At 39.1% G+C, this 12,557-nt stretch overlaps 1 protein-coding gene across 1 annotated transcript; it reads right to left on the bottom strand.

Moving 5' to 3' along the window:
• Window positions 1–698: 698 nt before the first annotated feature.
• On the bottom strand, window positions 699–1,649 carry LOC101326257 (developmental pluripotency-associated protein 2). Its single transcript, XM_004321732.2, has one exon. The coding sequence runs from the start codon at window positions 1,647–1,649 to the stop codon at window positions 699–701; it is 951 nt and encodes a 316-aa protein (XP_004321780.2).
• Between the last annotated feature and the right edge of the window lie 10,908 nt (window positions 1,650–12,557).

Here is a 12,557-nt window from a genome sequence, read left to right as displayed (position 1 = left end):
TGTACAACACAAAGAATGAACCCTAATATAAACTATGGGCTTTGGGTGACAATGATGGGTCAATGTAGGTTCAACAACTGTGCCTCTGGGGGGGCAGGATGTTGATAGTAGAGGAAATGGGGTGGGGAGGAGGGGTGGTATTTGAGAATTCTGTACTTCCTGCTCAATTTTTCTGAAAGCTTAAAACTGCTAAAAAAACAAAAATCTATTAACTAAAATAAAACCAAATTACATTCTATATAGCTAGTACTTGAAGCAGCAGTAACAGTCATTTTTTGGTAAACCTCAGTACAGAATCCAGACATTCCCATCTGTACTTAAGGCATCAGGCAACATTGAGGATGGCGAGGACAGAGCATAGCAATCATTGGGATGCAAGTCACTTTAACTGTGGGCTCTCCATCATTTATCTCTCTTTTTTTTTTTCATGATTACTAGTAAGGAGTTTGAATCATAATCAAAGACTTCCCAACAAACAAAAGTCCAGGACTGGATGGCTTCACTGGTGTATTCTAACAAACATTTTTTTATATTGAGGTAAAATTGGTATATAACGTTATGTTACAGGTGTACAACATAGTAATTCGATATTTGTGTACACTACAAAACTGATATAAGTCTAGTTACCATCATTACCATACAATTACCCCCCTTCACACATTTCATCCACACCCCACCCCTTCCCTTCCGCTAACCATTTATTTTGTATTAAGACATGGCCCATCTAAAAGCAACGATGTTGGTATGTCCAAACCAGGTTTCTTCCTCTTCCCCATTGCAATTAATCTTTTCATAATTTTCTTATTCCCCTTAGCACATTCGGGACATAACATATTATCTTCTAGGTCTGGGGATGGGAAAGTGCAGGCAGGTAACATGAAGAGAGAAATCATCCTCCTGGGAGTGTTAGGCACCCAGGTCTGACCTGCATGGAACTGCAGGCGAACCCATCCTTCTGTGTCTGCCAAGAGTGGTCTGCCATGGACCACACACCACCGGACACCGGAAGCTTGCGGCAGAAAGGACTCAACAGAGGTAGGCAGGGGACGTGAATTTACAGCCTTAGGTTGAACAGCTCTTGCAGCAACTCTTGACCATGCTGCCAACATGGCTGCCTGAGCTGAAGTTATCACTTCAACCATGTTAGTCCTTTCCTCATTCTCACTCATCTTCCTTTTCTGAACACTTGCTGTCTTGGTCACCGTCTTGTGTTTTCCTGGACATGACTGCAATCTGGCCTCCCGTGATGATTCAGGAATATACTGATCTTTTTCAGGATAAGCATGTTTCTGGAGTCTCAGATAAACCTCTATTTTCTGACCATCGGTACTCAAATTAAGTTGTTGGTACCATTTCCGCAAAGTATCCCGACTCACGTTGTTAATTGGAGGCAATATGGTTGGCAAGGGATAAATAGGTTTACTACAACTAGATTTTGGGCAAGCTTTGAACTGTTCATCTGTTTGAGGAGGATGAACTTGGTCATCTGAACTCAGTGACTCCACTTTGACTTCTGAAGTTGAAGAAACACTTGGTTCCATTAGATGGTCTTCAACAATTTCCTCATTGACTGGAATCAATGTAAGAACCATATTTTCTTCACCTAAGACCTTTTCAAAGAAATTCTTCTCACAATTTGGGTGTGCCATTCCAAGGAACTCTCAGAGAAAGGCAGAGCCGGCAATGTTAAGGATATCTGCAATTTAATCCTCTTAACCTCGAGAGAGTCTTTTAAATGATGCCTTCCAGTAGACATAATCTGTTGGTTGCAGTTCGTGGAGCATTTTATCTTCATCCAAAAATAGGTTACTAGGATAAGCTTCAGAAACAAATTTAGAATGTCCTTTTAGTAATTCAATTAAACCATACAGTAATGCAGCATAGTAACAAGGAGCCATCTAGGAAATGAGTCTTAGGCAGTAAATTCAAAACCTCAAAGACAGTTAACAACATTAAAATTCAATACCCACTGAAATGTAATTTTTTTCTCCCTAAAATTACCCTAATTTCTATCAAACACAGCCAAATTAAGACTAGTTTATTTACAAAATAAGTCTGGTGTCAGTAAACTTGGCCTGGTTATTTATATGTGTAATTGATCATATAGGTTCTTTTAATATTAGCTTTGTTGGAATGTTTCATGAGGAATCTCTGATTGAACTTTAAAAGGCCGTTTAAGGCCAGAAAATCCATGCCAAAGACTTTCCATCAGATTCCACTTGCAAAATCTACAGATTTGGATGGGTTCCTCTCTTCTAGAGGTACCCCAAATATCTTACAATTCCCGCACCTGCCAGGAAGTGGCTTTCCTTATTCATCTGTTAAGGCTGCTGGGAACCCTGTAAGCAAAGTACTAAGTTGTTTGTCCAAGGGGCTTTATGGCTCCATAAAGTCTGCCTTAGTTCTTTAAATCTGCCTGGTCACATCTAATTTTTGTATATTCTCCAGCCAAAGCCATGGTAATATAACCAATTTTTCCAATTATGTCCTGTTATAAGGAGAACAGATTCAATTGAACTTATGCAAATAATTATTGCCATTAAAATAAGAATACTCACTAAATAAGTGTTTCAAAATTCTGGAGGGATAAAGTAGAGAGAAAAGATAAACGTTTCAGTTCAGCCTATGAAGGTCTGTAAGTCATATTTAGCTTAAGGGGAAAGGTTTCCTTATATCCAGAAAACAAAGATTAAAGCCAGTAATATTTCAGACAAAGTCATAAAAATTATCAGTCAGCTGTATGTAACTAATTCTTGTTGATTTCTATCTTCTTTTAACAGTTTTATGAAGCCATCAGATTTTCCATTAGAATGCTTTAATTTTCTTACCCAGTTCAGTGGTATGATCTGAAAGTTATCAGAAACCTGTATTTTTCTTCTCTCTATGAATCTTCTTGAAGATGAGGCATTTTTGTAAAAACATCAGAGTAAAACAGTAACTGTATATAAATGACAAAAGACAAAAAAAAATGCACAATTGAAGACCTGATTACAAAGCAGTTGTCAAATTGGTTATTTTTGTGATGTACGATATTAATATAACTAGAATTATGACTAATAACATTATACCAGGACATATTCAAATTTTAGAAATTTCATGTATTTTCTAGAACATTTATATCCATGGCATTTACTCATACAATATAACCTAAAAAGGTTTATTGCCACTCCTTTGACAATGTCTCCATGTAATTTAGCATACCGAATAAGCCTAATTAGTTTAATATCTCTCAATGAGATGTATCAGGTGCCCTTTAAAGCATCCCAAGTTTAGCTAGAGGTCAAAAGAACTTCATTTAGAATTTGATTTGAGGAAGTTTGTCAAAGATATCAATAAGTTTTAAAAACACTTGGTTAAATAGGATCAGAGGTCACTGTGAAACAAAACTGTGACTGCAGTGGCTAATGATTTGATCCTTCTTGATCTGGATGGTGGGCAGCATTCCGTATTTTACAAAGACTTCAGTGGAGGAAGTAACTGCAGATGTGGTAGAAATAGCAAGAAAACTAGAATTGGAAGCAGAGCCTGAAGATGTGACAGTTATTGCAATCTCATGGTAAAACTTGAACAGATGAGGAGTTTCTTCTCCTAAATGAGCAAAGAAGGTGGTTTCTTAAGATGGCATCTACTCCTGGTGAAGGTGCTGTGAAGATTTTTGAAACGACAACAAAGGATTTAGAATATTACATAAACTAAGTTGTTCAAACAGCAGTAAGGTTTGAGAGAATCACCTCCAGTTTCGAAAGAAGTTCTACTGTGGGTAAAATGCTATCAAACAGCATTGCATGCTACAGAGAAATTGTTCGTGAAAGCAAGAGTCCATTGATGCAGCAAATGGCATTGTTGTCTTATTTTAAGAAGTTGCCATAACCACTCCAGCCTTAAGCGACCATGAGTGTTATTAGATAATGGTTAGACTTTTTTAGCAATAAGGTATTTTTAAATTAAGGTACGTTTTTTAGATAGTGCTATTGCACCTAATAGACTACATTATAATGTAAACCTTCCTTTTATATGCACTGGGAAACCAAAAAATTCATGTGACTTGCTTATTGCAATATTCACTTTATTGCAGTGGTCTGGAACCAAACCCTCAATATCCTGAGGTATGCTTGTATTTTCTTTCTCTTTGTTTTAATTCTCACTTGTTTCATGCATTGTTCTCCTGACCTTGGTGAGCCTGTTTATTACCATTATTTTGAACTATCAGGTAAATCACTTATCTTCATTTCATAAGATCTATTTCTGGAGTTTTGTCTTGTTCTTTTGTTTGGAATATATATTTTTATTTCTTCATCTTCTTTGAGTCTCTGTGTTGTTTTTTGTGCATTAGCCCCCTCTCCCAGTCTTGACAGAGTGGTTTTTTGTAGAATATGAACCTCATCAATCAGCTGAGCCTGAGTTTTTACTGTCTCTCAAACCTTTGTGATTGTCCAAGCTATCTTCTTTGTTCTTGGAGCCTTGCAGTAGTGGAGAGTGTGCCATGACCTGATAGTGTCCAAAAGGGGAGGATTGCAGTCAGCACCTAGTTTCAGGTTGATTGGAAGCCAGACCCTCAGATAGCAGCTGGGAAAATATGTAGTTAGACCCCTTCTAGGGAAACACTGGGAGGTGGGTGTTTTTACACTTGCCTGGATATATAGCCAGTCATGGGGGAATGTCCTGTGCTCATTAAGAAGTGCCTCTTTGTTTGATACAGTCCTGTGGGACTTCTGAATGCAAACACTTTTGACTATCAGAGGCAGGAATTCTAGGGGCCTGTCTCTTGGGCAGCAGCCACAAAAACTGGAACATCAGATACATTTACAAGCTCCTTCTAGTGAGATACAGATGACTTGCAGCAGGGTATAGGGAAAAGGCAAGGGAGGTGTTCATGTGCTTTCCCAGTCTCCAGGGAGAGTGGCAGTCAGCACCTAGATGTGTGCTAAATTAGAAGCCTGACCCTCAGGCAGCTGTTTTTAATATATACAAATAGTCCCTTTTCAGGGCAACACTGGGAGGTGGATATGTTTTATCTGCTCCCTCTGCGCTGAGCCTGAGGGTATAGGCACACTGAATCCTGGAGCCAGTTAAGAACTGTTTCTTTGTTTTCTGTAAACTTGTGGGTCTTGTGGATAAAAATTGCATTGGATTTCAGAGCTAGGTGTTTTGGGACCCCATCCCTTAGGTGAGAATCTTAAAAGTTGGGATGCTAGATGTTGAGTCCAAACCTTTTGCTCCTCAGGGAGAAGCTGGGAGTTGGGAGTTCCCTCCCAATTTTATGGTGTTGTGCTGGGGGTTGGGGTTGATGACAAGTTTGTCTCAGTCTTTCCTACCTGTTTTGATGTGGGTATTTTCTTGTTTGCTCCATGTGTAGGAGTTGCTCAGCTAGCTTTTGGATTTCTTTCAGAGGGAATTGCTCCGTGTGTAGCTGTACATTCAGTGTGTCTGTGGGAAGAAGGGAGTTCAGGAGCCTCCTGTGTTGCCGTCTTGGACTGGAACTAGTCATGGGCTTTTCTGGAAGTGTCCCAGACAGCTGGGGAATCTGGGTGCTCACTCACATGCCCTTACTTTCCACTGGGGGAGAAATCGTGGTCTGAGAAGGTGTCACTTGGCACTGAGTGGTACCACGTTGGGGGAGGTGTAACATGGATACTGTTCCTCTTACCCCCTCCAGTGTGTCCAAACTTGTATTTTTTTGTTCCAACAGTAAGCTGAAACTTTTCCACTGGAAATCTGGACTTCCACAAAGATTCTTTCATTCGTGGATGATTATCTAAGACAGTGTCTTCCTGGGGCTCCCAGACCACAACCTAGAGGATCAGGAGCCAGTTCACAGGCCACTGCAGGGTCTGTGGCTGGGGTCCAGCTCTCTGTATGCGTATTATCCCATATATGGGTGGGTGAGACTCCTCCCAGTTTCCTTGGAGTTCAGTGCTGGGTTCCACAGCTCCTACAAAGGCACTTTTGTTCAAGAATGGATGCCAAATTGTTGAGCAAGGACACACTGAGGGACGTCTTATTCAGCCTTGTTGCTGAATTTACTCCCCTGCATTTACTTAAGTTCCCTTGAAGTTGACCCAATCCTGTTTTTTAATAGCTACAGGAAAATGACTTTTGTAGAAGGAAGTTGCAAAGGACAGATGTAACTGAGATACAGAGACCTTGTGGAATTTTGTTTAAACTGATTTTCTTACCAAAATTCCTTGAATGTGAAAAGCACAACACAGACCTCCTTCTTTATAATCCTCATTATCCAGTGAAAATAAAGTCTTATTAATATTGAAAGGAGGAGTACATTGGGGTTTCCTTAATTCAATCTCATTTGTATTTAGAGTCTGTAGGCATGTAGAGTGATATATAGAGTTGTGACCCAGTGCCTAGGTTTTCTTGAAGAATTTGTCAATGCTTTTATCAGTGATTTTAAGTTAACCATTTTACTTATCTATTCAGCGCCTCTGATTGCCTGTTTATGGAATTGGAAACTTTAAATACCATGATTTTTGTAACCTAATAGAGGTTGTGATGATTGATGAGATACTATAAATTCACCAGATGTCCTCATCCATGAAGAAAGCCCAGCATTCTGCATACTTGACTAGAATTTCTGATTGTTTCAGTTTAGTAATGAACCAGAATTTCTGTTTCCTGTTGGTAGTCAGCCCAAGAGGAAGTTACAGATTTTCCAGAAAAAATGAGACTGACAAAATGGTGGGAAATTGGACATTAAAAAATTTAAGTTATGGTATCCTTTTCAAGATAACATGTTTTGGCCAGATTAAGTTACTTAGCCAAGTAACCTAAAAGATTCTTTATACTTTTTTTTTGTTTGTTTTAAAACTCTTGTTTCAGATTTTTTTTTTCCAGTTTAAGTTTTCATGTCACTCAGTGATGAGAGTATTATTCTGGACTTCCAATTAAAGTCTGAATTCATAGTAATCAGAAATTGAAGAAACCTATGCATTTCTGTATGTGTGTTTTGTTTTTCAATTATGTTTTTTGTTTTCATTTTATAGGAATTACAATGTTGTACTAGATATTCTCTCTGCCTGGAATGCTTTTATTCCATGATCATACCTGGTTGGCTCCCTATTATCATTTAGACTTTAGAGAAACCCTCCTTGACAATCCATTTAAAATAGTTATCAATCACTGATCACTCTCACTTTTTCTATTTCAGATCTCTGCATAACACTATGGCCATTGGGTATTTCCCTTCCCTTCCCTCTTCTTCCTTTTCTTTCTTACATCCTACCTTTCTTGAACTCTCTAGTTTTAGATGTCTTTCCTTGTTTAGATGTCTCCCAGCATCATTTAATGTTTGAATGAGTATCTGAATGAATGAACTACTACATCTTTAGGAAAGATGTTTCCCTTTATACAATCCCTTATGAAAGTTTTTAATAAGTTCCTTCTCATTGAGATTGTTTGCTTTTTCCAAATTCATGGCTTTTCTCTTGATTCCATTCTTGAGTCCATCCTGAGCTCAATTTCTATCCTCCTTTTTGTTATTTTAACTGGGCACATCTAAAATATTATTATTTCAAAAGAGTGGATGTAATTCTTCTCACATAACAGAAGGGAGTAACTCAAAACAATGACTAGTGAATTATTTTTTGAGTTTTGGATTATATTATATTCTTTTAGCAGTTCACGTATTCAGGTGATAAAGTCATGCTTAGTATATGCTGGGCACTGAGGATATAAAGATGAGAAATGCAAAGCACTTACCTTGAAGAGCTCACGTATTGTTGGGGAAGGCAGACTTATAAACACATAATTTCATGAGTTCTAAAAGATGTCATAGGACATATGCATTATTCTTAATTATTGCATGGGTGTTTTCCAGGAAGGTGAGAACAAGGAGAACATTCTCAAGCACATGCCCAGTGGTTTCTTAGGCACCAGATTCTACCCAACTCCAGATCATTCTCCACACTGATCCTTACCCTGTGCAGGTACTTTTAAGCAATGAGGATGCTGCTTAGCAGTGTCTGGCATATGGTACACATTCAAAAAATATTCAGTGAATAGATGAATAACTTTCCCCTTTGGGTAACAAGGATCCATCAGAATTTTCCTAGTGGGGGGTATATACATGAGTAATGTTTTTTTTTGAAAGAATCTCACATTGACATGTGGGTGGAAAAAGAAAAAAAAAAAAAGCTCTGGGGAGAGCTTGGTGCCAGTGGGGCCTGCTATGATAATCCAGGAAGGAGTCAATGATTCTGGCTCTCCTTGGAACATCTGAGCAAAGTGCATTGGCAGCACATATGCAAAGTAGGAACGGGGTGTTGGAACAGTTAGCCACATGCTAAAGGGAATGTCCAAGGCCACTGAGTGAGGGCTGAGCGGCAAGGCCAGGACTTTAACCCAGGTCATTTCCTTCCAAATTCCATCCTTTATCCACTTAACTTTTTTCACTTCCCTTTATCTGTAATTAAGTCTTGTTAAATTAATTAAGCAAGGAGGCCGTTAGACTGATGTACCTTTAATGCCATGGAGGTCTAGGTAAGAAAACTAAAATCTAAGCCTGTAAATATCTCGAGGTTATGAAATCAAAACCCAAGGACAACCAGTCACAAACAGCAACTGGGCTTTAAGCTGTAGCCAAGCAATGCTTTCCTGCTGCCTTTTCTGTATGAAGGTCTTTCCCCAGGCTCGTCTTGGTGGAGTGCTCCTGACCACTTCCTGTTTGGTGCTGCCTGATTTGGGTCAGTCTTTGCTCACAGACTCTTAACGTTTTTAATATGCCTTAGTTTATCTTTTAACAGTCTCAGCACTTGCCTTGCCAGTCAATCTCTCTTAGATTCGTATAGGTCCTGCAGGAACTGCTGTTTCACTGTGACTCAGCTTTTCTTACAAATCAGAGGTACAGGAGTACATGGCATCTTCCCAGCTCTGTTCATAGAGCTGCCGATAACAGCTCAAAGGGAAAGGATGCAGACCTGGAGAAAGGAAGGAAAGAGTTAGAATCCAGGTTGTATCCAAACCCGAATCACTGTCCATGTGCATCAAGAAAACCAGCCCGTATTTTCCCTCCTCCTCCAAGATAAATTCAGAAATAATCTGCAGCTGATTTTCAGAAAGGACTCTGAAGATGGGCATGTGAGAGGTCAGTGCAGAGAACGAACTTGAATGGACTCTCTCTTTGACATCTCATTTTAAAGTCTCACTTCCCATTCTTTTAATTGAACAGGACTCTTTTGATCAGCATTTCAATCTCTCTTCTTTCCCCTCCTGCAGCTATGTATTGTGTACGGCAAACATTTATAGTTGTTAGCCATTAGTTGGCTTTTACTACTGATTATTCTTCCTTTGTTACTTTTTTTTCCTTTGAAAGCTTCATTCATTACTCCTGCATTAAAAAAGCTCGGCATGAGTAAAAACCACATAATTCTCCCCCTTTCTAACTCTGTGAGAAGCCAACACCAGAACAAGTTGGGTCCATCTTCTGTGGCTAAAATGACTTTTGAAACTTGTGGCTATGCTTAGGGTACTGAAGCAGGATGTGCAGAGCATTGGAAGAGGGCCATTAGTCAGTGAGAAAACTTCCCTGGGCAGGTAGGCAGGGAGGATCTGGAAGGCTGAATTTTTGTCTTTGTTTTTTTCCTGTTGGATGCCAACTACAGGTTACAAATTGGGTACGAATTCCTTAACCTTTGGCCAGCAGCACTCAATTTCACATCTAATTTATATGTAAACAAAGTTGCAAATTTGACTTAATTGTATTTCCCTCAAGTTTTTCCACCTTATTTTGGGAGGGATGGTTTTGTTTGTGATTTATTTCACTCTGGTTAACTCTTGACATTCTGGAATATTCTGCAGCATTTCCCAGGAAATTACAACCTGTAACAACAACCACCCAGTCTGCCTGATCTGAGCACCAAATTATAGCCTCACAGAGTGTTGCTTAGAGCTGAAAACAAGACCTTGAAGACCCTGAATCAAAAATTATGTCTCCATTTGAAAAATAGTAATTAGTAGCACAGTCTTCATCAAAAAATTTAAGGTAAGAGAAATGAGAAAGAATTAAGTGAAGGCAGATATGGCTCTGAGAGGTATCTAGAAGCCTCTACCAATAGAAAGAAACCGAGAAATAAAATATTGCCTGCCATATCAGTAAACAAAGGTTCTAGCCTCCACATCACAGTTCCCTCGAAGGTGAGCCCTAAGGGAGCTCAGGAAGGAAGCAAAGAATGCCTGCCATCTAGCAGTCATCAGCCTGCAGCCACCCCGATGGTGCAGCCTGAGGAAACTCAGGATGAGAAAACACAGGATACTGGCCCCAGATAGCTGAGGTGCATATCAAGGAAATGATTTCAGTGAGCCCAAACTCTTACATCTTCCCATACATAGAAAAGCGCTAAATTCCTTAACTTGAGACACTGTAATCTAGTTTTCTTTTATTAACAGTAATCTTTTGTTCTGACTACCTGGTGTTGTTGTGAAAACTCCTATATATCCTGGCTCGCCCCTTGCCTCCTCAGAAGGAACAGTTTTCTCGGGGTTTTCTGAGAGGCTGTCTCCCCAGCTTGAAGTCCTAAAAATGTCTGCCAAATAAAACAACTCTCAACTTTTAGGTTGTGCATTTTTTTTTCAGTTGACAGAATCTGTATTATTTTCCCATTCTGAGGAGAAGACAACTATTTGCTTCTGATGTGGATTTAGGCTATAGTTTGTTTTTCAAACTCCATTCTCAAGGAAGAATCCTCCCAAAGTCAGCCTGAGTTCTTGGAATCTTCTGTGTTGGTTGCTGTTTTAGTTTCCTAGGGCTGCCATAACAAATTACCACAAACTGGATGGCTTAAAACAACAGGAATTTATTATCTCACAGTTCTGTAGGCCAAAAGTCTGAAATCAAGGTGTTGGCAGGGTCATGCTCCCTCCACAGGCTCCAGAGAAAAATATTTCCTTGCCTCTTTCCTAGCTGCTGGTGAATACCAGCAATCTTTGGCCTTCCTTGGCTTATAGATACAGACATTCCTATCTCTGCCTCTGTTTTCACATGGCGTTCTCCTCTGAATCTCTGTGTGTTTTTTCCTCTTTTTGTAAAGACACCTGTCATTGGATTTAGGGCCCAACCTAATCCAGTTTACCTTTATCTTAACCAGTTATATCTACAAAGACCTTATTTCCAAATAAGATCACATTCTGGGGTTCTGGGTAGACATGAATTTTGGGGGGACACTATTCAACCCACAACAGTTGTTCACTGATTTAAGCTAAGTATACATGATGCCAAATGTGAGAATTTTGATCACATGCCTGGAAGTTTTGTTTATTCAGTCATCTAGTTTTGACATTTTGAGGATGGAGACCCCTAATTTTTAGGGATACTATCAAGTTTGGTAGATAAAACGCATCCTTTGATTCACATGTGGACAGTGTCCATGCCTTTTCCATGTGTCTAGCACAAGCAAATAACATATTGGAGCAGTCAAGGCAGAAAGGACTAAATCCAGAATGCAGGAGGATAGGTTTGAATCCTCCCTGCTAAGGGTAGTGCAAAGAAGCACCCTCCTAAGCCCCAAAGAGGGATTTAGGCTAAGACCTATATCATCATTTTCTGAAAGTCCCTCTTACCTAAGTTTTGGCTTGTAATTGAGTTTTTAGAATTGATATTTAACATATGAATTACACTTTCAAGATCCAGTGGAAAGCCTATGTATAGTTGAAGTGGAATAATAGCCTCTTGCATTTCACACTAGGAAAGAAGACCTATCTGGGTGTTGCTAAAATATTTTAGTGATATACTAATACAGAGCTATTAAAATTTATTCATTAAAAGAATCCAACCTTGAGCGAGTGACCTGTTAGTGCTAATGCTATTCCTTTCTATTTGACCCTGTTCAGCAACAACTGATACATTCTGGGAAAGTAGGAGAAAAGAACAAAGGCATTGAGCTACTTTCTTTCCAGATTTCTTAACTTAATTTCTGGTCTTTAATTAGCCTCTCACCCTCTCTTCTGCACATGCAGACATCTAGTTAATAGGGTTAAGCTGATGATAACAAGGGAAAGTTTTTACAAGTAATGAAGTTCTTGAAGGTGTTGCTGAGGTATATGGGTTATGGGAGGTCCTGAACCTTAGGGAATATGGAAGACTGGCCTCAATGAGAAAATGTTGGGAGTCAGAAAAGTGACTTCCTGGGAAATAGCAGATGGATCAAGGCACAGTGGACATCAAGAAGATTAAAGCCCAGAAACCTGATGAATCCCAAGATGGACATACTGAGATAGTTACATTTAACCTATGTCTTGAAGGCATTCAATGAGTGTTCAATCTGCAGTCTTCCCTAATAGCAACTCTTTCTCCACATCTGATAAGTTTATGCAGCTATGCATGGGTTATCCACAGGGAAGTGGGATAAATGATAAAGATAAATAATTATAACAGCAGTTTGCTTTATTATATTGTAATAAGGACACATCATTAGTAAGAGTTTGTTGATTCCTGGATTATCAGTTGCTCAAGCTGACTGTGATTATTCTAGGGTTTTGAAATGAATTATGAATTCTTTTCTTTCTGAGAACTGACAGGATATGGATATTCTTAAACTGTCTTTTCTCACTAT

Source organism: Tursiops truncatus, chromosome 14 (genome assembly GCF_011762595.2).
Source record: "Tursiops truncatus isolate mTurTru1 chromosome 14, mTurTru1.mat.Y, whole genome shotgun sequence".
NCBI lineage: Eukaryota > Metazoa > Chordata > Mammalia > Artiodactyla > Delphinidae > Tursiops > Tursiops truncatus.
The sequence above is the reverse complement of the archived record's forward strand: the minus strand, read 5'-3'. Positions and strand labels throughout refer to the sequence as shown.